This window comes from Podarcis raffonei, chromosome 1, assembly GCF_027172205.1.
Source record: "Podarcis raffonei isolate rPodRaf1 chromosome 1, rPodRaf1.pri, whole genome shotgun sequence".
NCBI lineage: Eukaryota > Metazoa > Chordata > Lepidosauria > Squamata > Lacertidae > Podarcis > Podarcis raffonei.
Window position 1 is genome coordinate 27,335,991 of NC_070602.1, and position 17,071 is coordinate 27,353,061.

Sequence of the window (17,071 nt, forward strand, 5' to 3'; positions counted from 1 at the left end):
GAACGCTCCCCACACACCTCCCGGGGCTGGAAAGGGGTTAGTTTAACCTCCAGTTTTCCAATAAAACTGAATTACTGTGTTGCGAAATGATGCATATCTAAAAAGTGTGTCACCAACATGAAAAGTTCGGAAAGTTCTGCTCTGGGGGTATCTCACTGTGTTGGGAGAGGAGCACCATTTTATGCCTACCCCTGCCTTGCATAGCTGATTGTTGCTGCTCAACTTTGTGCCCTTACAGGATTCTACAAAATTTTGTCTTGTCCCCATGCTGCTTACTATCAACATGAAATCGCTGGTGCTGGGTGTCTGTGGATTTGGAGTTGGGTGTCATCACTTTGCAGATGATACTTACTTATGTTCACACCTATTCTTTTTCTTTAAGAGCCTATCAGTATCTTATGAGAGCAGCTGACATGAATCATACAAAAGCAATGGAAAAAGTGTCTTACGCCATGTTGTTTGGGGACTACTTGAAGCAAAACGTTCGGTCAGCTAAAGAACTCTTTGAGAAACTGACTGAAGAAGGGTCTCCTAAGGGGCAAACAGTATGTATACCTTAAAGTGTCCTCCTTTGTTAAGCAGTGTTTGAACGTTTGTAAAATTGCATATGACTTGCGTTGTGTGGTTTGTTCTAAGGAGTGTGCATTTCCTCTGCTCGTTGGCAGCCCTCCTTGCATGCAATCTGCCAAAAGAAATGATCAACCTGTTTTGCTGTCACTGTTTCTGTGTTATAAGGCCTCATATACCTCCAGGGCACCTATGGCTGATGTAAGGTTTGCCTGCTCGTTTGGTGTTACCTAAAATAGTTTGCTCGTATCAAAGCACATGTTCAACTATTCACATCGATCATGCTCAGTTGCTCTGAGAGGTATGGCAGCAGTTCTCAGGGTCAGCCAAGCAGGACAGGTGGTTTCAGTAAGAACTATGTCTGCATCATGTTCATACCATTTTTAAAGAGCTTCATAGACTTCAGCTAGGTTTTTTTCCTCTACAGAAAGGAAAAACGAGGTCGTTAAAGTGATGCAGAATTACTTGTCTAAATTATACTTTTTCCTTAACGGCAAATTTATTACTGAGATTAGTAAAACCTGACTTTCCATTCCATTTTAATCTCTCAACAAGCATATCACATCTTTTGGTATCCACCTAATCTTCACTGAGTTGGAGCCAAAATAAAATCCTGTGTGTGGCTTTTCTGTTGAGGTTGGCGGGGCAGGGGGTTAGCCCATTGAGGAACATAAAGGTTGCATTGTTGTGAGGTTTTCCTCCTATTCTCGCTGCAAGCCTATTTTTAGATGGGCTCACAGACAAACGAACTCTAAGGGTAGTAATCTCCATAATAAACTTTTAGCTTGTGTACCGTACTATGTTGCTTTCAAATTTAATGTTCTGCCTGGTTACTGTTGTGAAATGCCTAGTTTGTTGACACTAACATAAACATGTTATGTGGACAATATTTCAAATCCTTTTACTTAAAAAGCTACGTACTGTTGCAAAAATCCATATTTTCCAAAAGAGTAGTTGTGTAAGTTTCTTGTAACACCTTAAAGATTAAATAATAAATAAAAAAAACCTTGTGACTTACTCAAGCCAGATAAGCAACCCTTGCACTGCGCCTGAAAGGTCAGGTATATTGCATGGATATAATCCTGCTATCTGCATACTTTGTATTAACAATAAATATATAAGCACAGTAACCTTGTAAAGCAGGTTGTAATGGTAGTTAAACCAGTCCTGAAATTGCCAATTGTGAACTGTGTTCTTCCATTTCAGGCTCTTGGATTTCTCTATGCCTCTGGCCTTGGTGTTGATTCCAGCCAAGCAAAGGTATGGCAATTCTACTGATGTTTCCCCAAGTCTTTTTCTGATGAATATGCCAGTAAAAACAATGTTATTAACCAGCCTCTGCTTTTTTTCTGTAGGCACTAGTTTATTACACTTTTGGTGCCCTTGGAGGAAATTTGATAGCGCATATGATTCTGGTAAGTCCATTTGTCATCTAACACACAAGTAATTGAATAAAACCTGCAATGTATCATATTACCAAAAGGAAAGCATATTACAATATCTAAAAGTACAAGGTGTTCCGTTCTGAAGCATTCGTTTTATTTTTATGGCTTAGTCTGTTTTTAAGTGCAACATTTCCATGTTTAGTACTTGAGACCAGCTGGATAACTCAGTTGGTTGCAGCATGGTGCTGATAGCACCAGGGTTGCAGGTTCAATCCCCATACGGGAGAGCTGCATATTCCTGCATTGCAGGGGGTTAGACTAGATGATCCTCAGGGTCCCTTCCAACTCGGGGATCTCTTGTTTCTAAAGGTCTTTAAATCAGTCCCTTGGCATAAAATAATTGCTTCAAATCCTGCTGTATAAATAGTGCAGTTGCTCCTAACTTAACACTAAGAATGTGCAGCTGTGAATCGTCAACATCTCTCCGTAGACCACAGTTGAGGAGTCATCCCAGAGGAGTGCATGCCAGCAGTGGCAGAGGCTAAAACAAAAGTGGGCAGGGATGCCACACAAAAGCACACTCACATTCAAGCTCTCTTTGGTACTGCTCAGCTGTTTTTCCTGATCAGCTGGACCACCAGGGGGCAGAGGTGAGGTAAGAGATCACTGTGAGAGGATGATGTAAGTTCACACCCTGGTTTAGCTATTATGGAAACAGCTGTGCAGTGGCAAAGAAGGGACTTGGAGAACTGCTGCTTCAAGGCACTCCAAGCCTGTGGAGTACATGGCTGTGTGTCTCCTCCAATACTCACAATGCTGTGCCACCTCCCCCTTCTAGTGGTGATTCTAGAAGATGCACTTCTGTGGCCTTGCTTGAATCTCTGCTACAGATACGTTGGTGGTCTGGTCCAAACCACCAGTTCCCCTTCCGCTGCATGAGACTGCTCGCAGCACAGGCAGCCTTTTGTTCCCAGTTGTCTACACAAACATGTTAACTTTCCTCATTATTATTTTTTTTTAATGAGACATTCCTGCATGTGGTAGATTTTGGTCACATATGCAGGATGAGAAAGACGCAATAAAATTTGGTTTTCGGTGGGTTCTCATAAGCCAAAGCTGCAAGCTATTATGCAGGGAACCACTGTGTGGATGATTTTGAGAAAGCCTTCCATGTTCAAATATGCCAGAGTTGTAACTGTGTTCATAGTTTTTCATGAAAACAAAATCTGAACCTAGGACATTGAATATGATTGTCTTTCACCTTTTCTCTCTGTCACCATCTGCTTGAAATAAATTCAGTTATAAAACAGCAAGATCTTTTTTTATTATTATTTGTGAACTATTCCCAAATTGTGGTGGTGTGTGGTTTTTTTTTGTCGTCTTAATAGTAAGTTGGAATAACAAGAGTGGCTTCTTTCTAGGGCTACCGATACTGGGCTGGGATAGGAGTCCTTCAAAGTTGTGAATCTGCTCTCACACATTACCGTCTAGTAGCCAATCATGGTATGTGTATGTTTGTTTAAACATCTATCTATATATTTCCCATTAACTAAAATGTCCACACTGAACTGTGTGCTTGTCAAGGTTGATGTCAGTATGTGAAAGTATGGATATCTTTTTCTGTTCTTCAGTGTGCCTTGAACAGAAATAAGATTAGCCTCTTCACATAAAGTGAAGTTTGTACAATAGCCATTATGCATTTTTAGCAGGACCGGCCCATCCCGCTTCTCCACCTGAGGTGAAACAGAAATGTGCTGCTCCTCTCTGTTTTGCCTGCCCCACCACTGCCAGCAGAAGTGATGGACCAGGTGGGATGCTGCCTCTTGCTTTTCCACTGCCGGAGGTGGCTGCTTCACCCTACCTCATGGGTGTGCCGGCTCTGATTTTTAGGTTGAACCTAGAATCTGCACTGTGGCAAAAGCATAGGATACTTTTTGTAGCTCAGCCTAGTTTTAAGAGATTCAGTCTCTACTGTCAACAATATCATATTGATTTAGGTTTCATTTCAGATTTATTGGCTGTTTCTAACACACAAGGTATGGTTCTGTTACAGTTTTCTTTTTAATCTCTTGCAACCCATGCTTGGTAACTCCTCGTCCTCTTTTATAGGGCTTTTGTATATTTTTGAGGGGAAGTTCACACATTTGGGTTTTTTAGGTGTATGTGCAAGGGGTGTTAAGTTTGTGCATAAAAATGTGCAAATGTGTGCAGCTGCGGTACACTTATTAGGGCACACAGAGAGGAAACTGCAGCCAGCCATTTGATTCTGCACTTGGTGGCAAGTGTGCTGTGCAGAACAGTCCTGAATCTGACTGGAATGGTTCCTCTCTGTTTCTTTTGAGCAATTGTATTTGAGTAACTGCTAACCAGGGTTCTTCTTCTCTCTCTAGTGGCTAGTGACATCTCTCTAACAGGGGGCACAGTGGTGCAGAGAATTCGTCTTCCAGATGAAGTAGAAAATCCAGGAATGGCAAGTGGGATGCTAGAGGAAGATTTAATACAATATTACCAATTCCTAGCTGAAAAAGGAGATGTTCAAGCACAGGTATGGTTAGATAGAATGGAAAATGGTTGTTCTTGGAGAATGGTATAACAGCAACATATAAGGAAAGCGCTAGAAAGCTATAGGCCACACATCAACATCACTGACTTCATGATAAGATTACTGCAAAGCGCTCTATGTAGAGCTTCCCTTGTTATTAATCTGGAAGCTGCAGTTAGCACAGTTGCTGACATGAATGAGACCCTGTCATATAACACCTCTGCTCGAAGGACTGCATTGATTGCCTGTTGGATACTGGGCCAAGTTCATGGAGTTACTATTGCTGTATAGAGGCCTTAATGGCTTGGGACCAGTTTTCTTGGGGGGATTGTCTTGCCCCCTATGTGTCCACTCAACCTCATTGATCTGCAGAACTGGCACCATTACAGGTTCCATACAATATTTGTTCCGCATTATAAGAAATTGTTCTTTTATTAGTTTGGCAGCACTTTGGAACTCCCTGTCTATTGACATCAGGCCTTCACTGTATTCTATGTGGTGCCTGCTTAAAATGACTGTCCAGACATACGAAAAATACATGTGTTTTATTTCTTTTCAGCTGCTGTTGATTTTAATCGTTGTTGGTTTTTTTAATATCTTTAAATACTCATTTTCAGCAACAATGTTAAAGTTTTATTTCACATTTTTTTGAACCGCTTACAGGATTTGGTACATGATATTTGTTTTTAAAAGCAATAACAATAAAAGGTTGACATGTTGGGGCAGGTGAGAAAGATTGTATCATAGCAACTAAACTGGGGATAGGAGTCTGTGATCCTCCTCTGCATATTGATGGACTCCAATGCCAATCAGCCCCAGCCAGTGTGCGCAGTGGTCATGAATGATGGGAGCTGTAGTCCAGCAACACTGGGAGGATCGTAGGTTCCCCAGTTTGTCTGTGGCATTGTGAGCACATGAGAGCTTTAGGGAGGAATGCATGACCTCTAAAGGTAGAGGAACAGAGATGATTGTGGTCTCCTTCACTTTTTCAAAATGTGAGTGACAGTCATATTAATTAAAAGTGTGTGTTGTCCTTCTATAAAGTCATGAATGCGTCCATTCAGCAGCACACCTGTGCTCTGTGCAGCACACTTCAGAGTTGGACACATTTGTTTGTCTTCAGCACATTCATTTTTTTAATAAAATATTTGTTAAGGTTTTACAAAAAACAGAGGTTTACAGAATAAAAAGAAAGCAAAAAAAGGAAGAAATAAGGAAAAATACAAAAATACATAGAAAAAAAAGAAAATACAAAAAACAAATAGATAGGAAAAAATTAAAAACAAATCCATTTTTTGAAATCTTTAAGCTCATTTGCTTATTTCCTTGACCTCCTCACACCTCCCCTTTTTGTATTCCCATTTACATAATCAATTCAGCAAATCCTTAACCTCTTTCATTTATCTTAACTCTATATCTTAACATATTATAGCTATATGATTTCATCCATTATCAATCCATTTTTGCATATTCTTATTAACCTTGTTGCTAATGCCACTTAATTTCAATCCAGCATCATTTTAACATTCATTAATTTTACAATATTTCTGCAAATAGTCTTTAAATTTCTTCCAATCTTCTTCCACCAACTCTTCTCCCTGGTCTCGGATTCTGCCAGTCATTTCCGCCAATTCCATATAGTCCATCACCTTCATCTGCCACTCTTCCAGGGTGGGTAAATCTTGTGTCTTCCAATACTTTGCAATAAGTATTCTTGCTGCTGTTGTTGCATACTTAAAGAAAGTTGTCTTCAGCACATTCAGTGGCCTTTTCTTATGTTTCTTAAGCAGGAACTGCCCATCCAAGAGGCTCTTGTTGTCCAAAGTTCACTGTGAAATTCACGATTGACCGAATTTTTGGCAGATACATCATGACACAGCATTAACTGAACAACTTTGTATCTGAAAAACAATCAGAGATAATACTACACTCATAACCTGCAGACATCCAACTTACAACCAGCATTAGAATCCTTTTTTCTAAAACATATAAGTTTTCAAGTCATAGCATACTGGTAAAGCAGTGCAAGCCAGTTGCCTGTGTGTGATCTGAGGCCGTGTTGTACTGGAAGGTTTTCTTTAGTCAGGCTCTCGAATCTGATCATTGCATTTAGGTAAGTATTAAACAGGCTAGGAAACAGTGGCTTGAATTGAAAAGGAAATTTGGATTGTATGGGTAGAACCCAAAGGAATTTTATTTTATTTTTAAAAAAGAAGAAGATAAGTGTGTTCAAACATAAATGTCATGTCTAGGCAAAACTGCTTCAACTTATGTGTGTGTTTGCCCATCTCTGCTCTAAAACATTCAGTCTGCAGCCCTAGGACGACACATGGCCCTCAGCCTGGTTTCAAAGGCCCTCTGCAAGTGATCAGTTCAGAGTTCTGATGAGCTTGCTGGGGAGGGAGAGAGGGAGAAAATGAGACGGTCTGCCTCCTTTTGACTCAGGGCTCAATCCACTGCTGAGACTTGGTCCCTGACAGATGACCCCTGAGCAAACATGTCCCTCAACAGAAGGGTTGCCCACCCCTATTTTAATGTACGGTATCAGTAATTTATCACTGCTTGCTGGCTTCAGGTTATTGTGTTTAATGAAGCAGGGCAATCACCTCCTCAAAGTATTTCCTTTCCCTTATTGCAATATGTTTTGATCATTCTACAATATACATGACAAGTTTTCAATTAATGTTCTAGGTTGGACTTGGGCAGTTGCATCTGCATGGCGGAAGAGGCGTAGAACAAAATCATCAGGTATGGTTCATTTGCTGTTTTGTTAATGCAGTGAATGGTTCATAGAGTCTTAGTTGGAAGGGTCATCTAGTCCAGTGTCCTGCAATGCGGTCCCCCATCCTATTTGAAACTATCCTGGTCCCTGCTTAGCTTTGCAAATGTGCTGGCAGTTTTATTGCTGCACCATTAGTAATCAATTAACAGCCAATCAGTTTTAGTTGCACATTAATTGCATTGTAATAGTATTATTAATTAATTAATGAATATACCGCCCTATACCTGGAGGTCTCAGGGCAGTTCATATAAAAAGTAACTGGGTGCATATAAAAAGTAACTGGGCTGAAACTGGAATACTATATGTATAACGCAGCAGCCATCTGTTCTGTTGCTGTGTTATGACTGTTTGATAATAAACACGAAAGAATTTCAGTATTTAATAGTAGTCTTGAAGTTAGGAAAGTGAACATGCAAGGAGCAAGATTCCAGTTAATGCACAAGGTGTATCTCAGCTCTTGTTTAAGCTCTTTCATATAGAAGATCATACATCTGTCTGAAATGAGAATCTAGTTTACATTGTGTATCTGAACCAAAGCCTGGCTTGGGTTGTTTCTGTTCTGGAAACATCCAGGTTAAACGGCTGTATTGCGTTAAATGTGGCACTGCCTTGAAAGATAATTTGGGACCTACAGCTAGTGCAGAATGCTGCAGGTTGGTTGCTAACTGGGACAAGAAGGCTTGAACATGTAACACTGGTTTCTGGCCCAACTTCATTGACTGCCAATTTGTTTCCAGCCTCTAAAAGTTGTGGTTTTGAGGCTCTGAATCATCTTTCCCCATATAAACCTGCCCTGACCCTGAGATCATCATTGGAGGGCCTTCTCTGAGCACCACCCCCAAAGACGTTCTGGAAAGTGACAATGAGAGAATAGGCCATTTTTGTAGTGACTTTCCCTACTTTTGTAATGCTTTCCCAAGGGCGGCCTGCCTGGCACCAACTCTTCCATTGTTATGGCACCAGGAAAAACTGTTTTCATTTTACTGAGCACTTGGGCAGCACCAATAATCGGGTACTTTTACGCCAGTTAGGTTTATGTACTCTTTACTGTATCATCATGTTTTATACTTGTAAATTGATTCAGGACATTATGTTATGGTAAACAGTTTATGAATTTAGTTAACTAATACAAACCTGCTCACTTGGCTAAGTAAGCAGTGAAGCTGGTTGTTATTACTGCCAAGTTTTCAAGATTTCCAGGTCAAACAACACAACAAAGAGCACATTTAACTGAGTTCTGGAATTTTGTAGCAAGAGTTATGGATGTTATCTCTCATTCCATTCTCTAGCGAGCTTTTGAATACTTCAATCAAGCAGCTACTGCTGGTAACTCCCATGCTATGGCATTTTTGGGAAAGGTAAGACACACAGTACGTTTGAGAAGTTATTCTGGGTTCTCACTGAAAACAACTGGCTAACTGCTTTAAAAAAATAATAATCTAAAGGTGAACCTGGGTGCTTAAGATGGGCCTTTGGTCTAATTCAGCAGGGCTGCTCTTATGTTACATCCCCCACACCGAAAAGTTTTTCCTTTAAGTGTTTTTAAGACTTTAGTTAGTTGGGCAGCAATGTTTCTGCTTTACTTAGAGCGGAAGTTAGAGTAAAGTGTACTAAAGTTTCATTATGCATGAAAGAGTCTCTCAGCTCATGTCTCTTTTTCCAAAAAATCTTCATTTACATTTTGTTCTTCCAGATGTATTCAGAAGGAAGTGATATTGTACCTCAAAGCAATGAGACAGCTCTTCAGTACTTCAAGAAAGCTGCTGATATGGTATGTTTCTACTAAATGAGCATTTTAATTTTCATAGTTGTCATAAAAGTACAGTGTTTGAGGTCCCAGTCAATAAGGCGCATGACGCCTTGTGCTGATGGTACATAGGCCGCCAAGCCAAGAATTATTTATGAAATCATTCTTGGACGTTGTCAGAGGCAGTTTACAGAAAAAGAAATACTATACAAAATTGATAGTGGCAGTCATATAACCAATAACCAAAGACAGAGAGCAGTTTAAAACAAATGGAACACCAACAGGACCAGTGTCTGAAAAAAGGAAGAATTTTTAAGGCCCATTTAAAAATCGGCAGCTCTGTAAGGAGGGAGTTGCACAGTTCTGTCTGTCGTCACAGAAAAGGTTGTTTCTCGTGCCCCAGCTTAACTGCAGGTACATGAACAAGTCCTCTGAGGTAGATCTTAATGCCTGCATAAGTTTGTACAGGTGTAGGCAGTCCTTCAGATAATAAGTTCTCAAACTAGTTGGAACTTTGAAGGTCAAAATCAGCACTTTGAGATAACAGTTCATTCCTTTTCACATGCCTTCAGCCCAAGAATTATACCTTCATCACTGCCTGAAGCTATCAAGTGTCTGACATCAAATTTGTCCTAGCTTTCAGTGGAATCAAGAATTTTACAGAGCACATACAATAGGCCTAAACTTGGCATTGTGATGCTTTTTTGAAGGCCTAAAAACATATGTTCTTTTATTCTTCAGAATGTTAGAAATATGTGGTGAAGATCTAGATTCAAACTTTTAATTGCATTCCAATTTATTCCCTTTCATTTTTTAGGGCAATCCAGTAGGGCAGAGTGGCCTAGGGATGGCTTATCTGTACGGAAGAGGTGTTCCAGTGGTAAGTCTGCCTGGCACTTTAATGTGGCAGCACTAATCTTCTAGGAAAGAGCTGTTTATGTGTAAAATAAGTGACTCACTTACCTTGAAAAATTAAAGCCGTTTGTATTTATGTAGTGCCATCGCTCTGCGTGGTGCTTTAGGGTGCAAGAGGGCAGGGCTTGCAGCCCATAATTTGACCCAGGGGGTGAAGAGGAGGAAAGGCAGAGGTAAACAGGGAAAGAACATGTATTTCAGTTATATGTCGTCGTGATTAATTACGCTTGGGCATTGGGATTATGGGATTTTGCCAAAGGCTTCATAGAAAATGTAGGTTTTGAGAATATGAGGAAGTTCTGAGAATCAAAACAATAAAGTACAGCAAGGGAGAAAATACAGAGTTGCTTAAGAGAGCCGGGTGGGGGAGTAGGGTTGGCTGTTCTGTGTGACAGTGCTGGATAACGGAAGGTCATATTTGAGGATGTGTTGGAAACAAGAAGGAGAGAGAGGGCTGTCCCATAAATCACAAGGAATCCCATTTAATCACAAGGAAAGGGAGCTTCTGCTAGATCTGAGAGTAGACAGGAAGCCCACGTAGGGTAACTTGAGATTGCCAGGGCTCAAGTTCAATATAGCTTTCCCCTTCTAGTATCAATATCTGTCTGCCATGATATATCAGTTGCCCATTATCCACACTTTCCAGAAACAGCTGAATACATTTTTGTTCTGACCAACTTTCCAAGCTGGACAAATGGGTCTTTACCACAATTTTACACTTGTTAGGGTCTTAGTTTTGTTTTAAATGTATTTGTTGTTGCATTTTTAACTGTTTTAATTATATTGTGTGGAAATTGCCTTGAGATGCAGGCTTAGAAGGCAATTAATAAATTAACTGTAGTAATAATAATAATAATAATAATAATAATAATAATAATAATATCCAGTAATAGCTGTAAAAGTGTCTGGTAAAACTTTCAAAGTGAAGTAGAACTCCAACAATCCTGATTATCAGTTGTCTTTGTCTTCTTGCAGAATTATGAGCTAGCCTTGAAGTATTTCCAGAAGGCAGCAGAACAGGGATGGGTTGATGGGCAGCTTCAGCTGGGCTCCATGTATTACAGTGAGTGACTTTAAGCCTATGTTCAGTAACTACAGCTTGGGGTCTGCAGTACTAGTTGGTGACCAGGAGGTGGCAGTTGCAGTCAAAAAATGGTGGGATTTTTAAGAGTAAAAATACAGTGGTACCTCAGGTTATGTACAGTAGATTCCGGCGTATTAGGCGACTGGTTGTATAAGACGACCCCCCAACTTTTGCTATTAAATTATAGAGTTTGGCCGCCTGCTAAGCACTGCCAGGGGCAGAGAGCGCACCCCTCCGCTGCCTCTGCCGTCACAGCAACAGCAGCCTGAGGCGAGGTGTTTGGTGGGCAGAACTCCCTCCCTTCTGCGACGGCAGAAGGGTCGCCTCTGTTCACCGGCTCCCTCTCCTCCTTCCCAACAGCTGGCTCCACGTATACCCGGCGTGTAAGACGACCCCTGAATTTTGGGGTGATTTTCCAGGGATAAAAAGTCGTCTTGTACGCTGGAACATACGGTACTTAATTCATTCCAGAGGTCTGTTCTTAACTTGAAACTGTTCTTAACCTGAAGCACCACTTTAGCTAATGGGGGCTGCTGCGCTGCCGCCGTGCAATTTCTGTTCTCATCCTGAAGCAAAGTTCTTAACCCGAGGTACTATTTCTGGGTTAGTGGAGTCTGTAACCTGAAACGTATGTAAACTGAAGCGTATGTAACCCGAGGTACCACTGTACTTTCTTTGTAATTTTTCATTTTCAATTTTGGCACAGGCCAAAACCAGTAGACATACAATGTACATAAGTCCCCGTCTCCCCCAGTGGCATCAAATTTATTTCCCCTGCTGTATTGTATTTGGTCATTTGAACAGATATCCTTCTTATTGAAGCCATTTCAAAGAACAGACCTGAGTACTTTCTCTTTTCTGTGAACAACAGGAAACTAAATATTATGTTACTGACGTGTGCGCGCGCGCGCGCGCGCACAGAGACAGAGAAAAATACTACTGCACACAGCACGTAAAACTCTGGAATTTGTTACCAGGCAATGTAGTGGCCACCACCTTAGATGGCTTTAATAAGCATTTGGACAAATTGAAAACTTAAGAAGATCACGAATGGGACGCAGGTGGCGCTGTGGGTTAAACCACAGAACCTAGGGCTTGCCAATCAGAAGGTCGGTGGTTTGAATCCCCGCGACGGGGTGAGCTCCGATTTCTCGATCCCTGCTCCTGCCAACCTAGCAGTTCGAAATCACGTCAAAGTGCAAGTACATAAATAGGTACTGCTCCGGTGGGAAAGTAAACAGCATTTCCGTGCGCTGCTCTGGTTCACTAGAAGCGGCTTAGTTATGCTGGCCAGATGACCCGGAAGCTGCACGCCGGCTCTCTTGGCCAATAAAGTGAGATGAGCGCAGCAACCCCAGAGTCTGCGATTGGACCTAATGTTCAGGGGTCCCTTTACCTTTAAGAAGATCGTGGGGGGGGCAGAAAAAAGCTCAACAAATTTTTGGACGACCTCCCCCCAAAAAGCTCAACATTTTTTGTTGAGCTGCTGATTGTCTGGATTTTCACTTTGTGAAATATGGCAACCCTTGTTTTAGTGCTGTACAAGACCTTGACATTTTGTGTTGTGGCAGTATAGAAATACTTTTATAAATGCATGCAATACATAAATGCATAAAATGATGGCTGTGTATGGTCTTCAGTGCCAGAGACAGTATTCATTGAAATACCAGTTGCTGGGGATCATGAGCAGGGATAGTCTTATCGCACTCATGTTTTGCTTGTGTGCTTCCTGTAGGTATCTGTGGCCACTGTAACTAAACGGGCCTTTGATCTAATTCACTAGGGCTCAGGTTCTTGTTATGGGTTTATTCAAGGTTTTTTTGCAGATTGGGACTCCTATCACACTTTGAATAAGGATTGGAGGCAGTGTATGTTGCTTATTTTAAAGATTGCAGACCTGCTTATCAAGAAGTAGGCCTTGTTGAACTTGATAGAACTCTGGCGTGAAATGTTTTTTCAGATTGGGCTGTGTGTTGGGTTATCCACCTTGGTTAATGAAGTGAAAGGCGAGATAAAACTTCTACAAAGAATCATAGACTAGTAGAGTAGGAAGGGATCTTGAACTAAAGCATCCATGGCAGATGCCCAGACAAACATTTGCAGCAGTATACTATAATCAGTACAATCCTTGTAAGAAACTCACTACTTTTAATACCCAGAAGGCCTAATACTTAATGCTCTTTCAGAACTGAATGTGCTTTCCCGATAAACAGTTAATATTTACTAGTGTTGTATATTTAAAAGTTACTTTTTACACTTTACAATCATTTAGCTTTTGTACTTTTGGATTTATGGGGAGAACACTGGTAAGCCAAGTGGCATCAATTTCAATCCTTCTAGCTGCCCCTAATCCTGTATTGTCACTTCTCTCTTTGCAGATGGAATTGGAGTCCAAAGAGACTATAAGCAAGCCTATAAGTATTTTAACTTGGCTTCTCAAGGAGGGCATATTCTGGCCTTCTATAACTTGGCACAAATGCATGCCACTGGCACTGGTGTCATGCGCTCCTGTCATACTGCTGTGGAGGTAAGCATTAACTCCCTTCCTTTGCAGACTTACAGGCAAGGCCTTAGCAAAGTCGTCGGAGGTACAATCAAGCAGCAGTCTTTGCTCATGGGGTTGAATTTGCTTTAAGTGTTCTGACTGCTCTGGGTGGGATTCATCTAATGAGTTCCATCAGCAGAAGTCCACATGAGGACTTGCACTTGCACGGCGGGGCTTCTCTCCCCCACATGCCCTCTGAAATTGTCTCTGAGAACTCCCAGAACAGCATCCGGAGGATGGAAAGAGGGAGACGTTGCATTTGGCAGGTTGCAATGCTTGTGCTGTGGAGCAATCCACATAGAGGGATGTTGAATTCCTCCCTCTTTGTTAGATCTGTACTCTTTTCGGTGCATGCTAAAAATAATTTTATTTATATAGTCTACCCATATCCATACAATGTTGATGTGTGTTTTAACCTGTTTTTAGTTTATTGCTGATTTAAATTATTTGAATGTACAGTAACGGTTTTTCCCCTCTTTGAGGGTTTTTTCACAATTAAGTGGTGTCTAAGTTTTATTTCAGTTATGCTTTAATAAGGATTTATAAAAATTATTTTTAGCAGATTGCTGGTCTTTGAAGAATAAAGTCTGTTCTTCATCTGACTTGTACAAGGTTGTCCTTAAATTTCAGTCCACTTTAAAAACATGAACACTTTCTAAGTTAAACACTTTCCACTAGAATTTAATATAAATTAAGATGAACACTTCAAAGTCAATAACTTGAGAGCAACAAAATATGGTTATATAAATCTGAAGTCTTTAAAGCTGGGATGGGGAATTTGTTACCTTCCAGATGCTGTTGGACACCAATTTCCGTCAGTCCCAGCCAACATGGCCAATGGTCAGGGAAGATGGAATTTGTCATCCAACAACATCTAGAAGGCTGCATGTTCCCCATCCCTGCTTTAAAGTAAACTTGGCAGATAATTTGCGCAACAGGTAAATTCCTGAATGAATTTTTATGTAGTGTTTGTCACTCGTTTCCCTGCTGAATGGCTGTGCACCCTGATCCTTTTATGCCTTGATGCATTCTGAATCTCACAAATGAAGGGTCTGCAGGAATACCTGTTTGTGTCTCCTCAATGTATTCGAAGTGGTTAGCTTAAAAAGTTACAGCTGTATTGTGTGTGTTCTCTGCAGCTGTTTAAGAACGTATGTGAACGAGGCCGTTGGTCTGAGAAGCTTATGACTGCCTACAACAGCTATAAAGATGGCGATACGAATTCTGCTGTTGTTCAGTATCTGCTGTTGGCGGAACAAGGCTATGAGGTTGCACAAAGCAATGCTGCCTTCATTCTTGATCAAAGTAAGGGATTGGACTACATCTTGTATACATTACTGGCTTGGTGCTGATTAGCTATGCCGTGATTTTTAACACCGAAGATGGCTTCATATGTAATGATACGCTTCTGGGGTTAGAAATAACCAACCTGAAACAGCCAGCTTCTTGACAAATCATGAGTTATAACTTAAACAGAATAATTTATATATGTTCCATTATGGATAAAATCATAGAATGCTATAGTAAAAATGTCCCTTCATTCCCCCCAAATGCCTGTCCAAACTGAGACCTTGCACTCAGTGAAGGTTGGTCCATTAGTGCAAATGGGACACTGCCCCACTAAGCTCCGCCAACTTCCCACCTGCTTGCCTTCTTCTTTACATCCCATCCAGGGAGCTTCCCTCTCCTTAATCTCAGTGAAGATGGGGGCAAACCTAGAATAAGTTTACTCTGCCTGCCTTTAGCTCTGGTTCCACCTACTGTTGGCCCCTCTCTGCCTTCCCCCCTACTAGTTTCATTGGGCACCAACCATTGGGCTTGCACTTCTTCCAGGAAATCAATATTTTGCATGTGAAGCAGTCACAATGCACAGATTTCACATGCTCTTACTTGTTGAAACTTAATGAACGGGTGCAATTGAAAAGACGATCTGTGTTAATCTTGGGCAATGTAGTGGGATTGTTGGGCTTTTTAGGTAATCGCTGAAGTATGCAACTGTTTAAACTGACCCATTATCATGCTACTCTTAAGCAAGCTTCCTATTGAAAACTAGTATAGGCACCGTGTGTGTTCCGTCACCATGGCATTCTATCCCAGTGTTTTTGCGGCTCTAAATTTAAAGTAAACTACAGACGCGGGTGGCGCTGTGGGGACGCGGGTGGTGCTGTGGGTAAAACCTCAGTGCCTAGGACTTGCCGATCGCATGGTCGGCGGTTCGAATCCCCGCGGCGGGGTGAGCTCCCGTCTTTCGGTCCCAGCTCCTGCCCACCTAGCAGTTCAAAAGCACCCCTAAGTGCAAGTAGATCAATAGGTACCACTTTATAGCGGGAAGGTAAACGGCGTTTCCGTGTGCTGCGCTGGTGCCGGTTCGCCAGAGCAGCTTCGTCACACTGGCCACGTGACCCGGAAGTGTCTCCGGACAGCGCTGGCCCCCGGCCTCTTAAGTGAGATGGGCGCACAACCCTAGAGTCGGACACGACTGGCCCGTACGGGCAGGGGTACCTTTACCTTACAGGCCAATTTATCAGTTATGGAGAGAATTCTTCTCCCACTGGACCAGAATTGCAGTTTGGGGAGGAGGGGAAGAAACAGGATTATAATATACAATATATTATTTTTAGAATAGAACCAGGGCCTGCTGTTTTTCAGCATTTTTCAGGTCAGTAAGGAAACACTGGGAAGCCTCCTTTCCAACCAGGGAGGGTAGGTGTTCTTGCTGCCTTTGGATATTTGAGGGTTTTCAAGCCTTGCTCTTACGGGATTGCTTCCGAAGAGAAGATTTCATGAGCGGAAACATTTGTTTTATTTTTAAATATGTTTTTCCCCAGGCTGTTAGATGCAGAATGGCATCTTGCACAGGGAACACAGGGGCAGAAAATCAGTCCCATGAAGGAAAGTGTAAAACACAAACCCACCATCTATACTTGCTGGTGTGCGGGGGCCTAGTGTAAGCTCCTGATTTTGGTAGGTTCTTGCCACCAACCACTGTGACCATCAGGGTCTGGCAGACTAGATGCAGGCAAGGGGTGGTGACTGTGTGATGTGAATGACAGAAATAATTTGGTTAACTTTGTGCAGCAGAACTAGGAGGCTGTGCCCACCCCTACTCACCTGAATCATGTGGGTACTTAATCCTTTGGAAATTAAATATGACTTGTGTGTTTAATTCTCCCAACATTTATTCTAATTCCTCAGAAGAGGCCAGCATAATAGAAGAGAATGAGACTTATCCCAGAGCCTTACTGCACTGGAATAGAGCAGCCTCCCAAGGTGAGTCATAGCTCAAATTCTCTGGTTCCTCGGCCATAGCACACATGAGGAGTCCTTGTGGCAGTTTCCTGATTAGACTGGTATTGCTGCTGTGTCTGTTCAGTAGCTGGAAGCAGATCGTGAATAGGTTAAAGTCTTGCTTTGTGCCACCTGAATCCTCTCTTCCCTGCAGCCACATTTCTCTGACTGTTGCAAAATACATTCAGATCTAAGAAATCTTGCATATTACCGAGC

General features: G+C 41.7%; 1 protein-coding gene across 1 annotated transcript in view; it reads left to right on the forward strand.

The window, feature by feature from the left end:
* Positions 1-17,071, forward strand: part of SEL1L (SEL1L adaptor subunit of ERAD E3 ubiquitin ligase) — a 38,288-nt gene that overhangs the window by 13,078 nt on the left and 8,139 nt on the right. Inside the window, exons 6-18 of the mRNA XM_053377751.1 lie at positions 383-545; positions 1,774-1,827; positions 1,923-1,982; positions 3,374-3,455; positions 4,343-4,497; positions 7,186-7,242; positions 8,566-8,634; positions 8,970-9,047; positions 9,841-9,903; positions 10,914-11,001; positions 13,401-13,549; positions 14,707-14,872; positions 16,763-16,837. Coding sequence (XP_053233726.1) covers positions 383-545; positions 1,774-1,827; positions 1,923-1,982; positions 3,374-3,455; positions 4,343-4,497; positions 7,186-7,242; positions 8,566-8,634; positions 8,970-9,047; positions 9,841-9,903; positions 10,914-11,001; positions 13,401-13,549; positions 14,707-14,872; positions 16,763-16,837 — 1,259 coding nt within the window. The remainder of the gene's footprint in view (positions 1-382; positions 546-1,773; positions 1,828-1,922; positions 1,983-3,373; positions 3,456-4,342; positions 4,498-7,185; positions 7,243-8,565; positions 8,635-8,969; positions 9,048-9,840; positions 9,904-10,913; positions 11,002-13,400; positions 13,550-14,706; positions 14,873-16,762; positions 16,838-17,071) is intronic.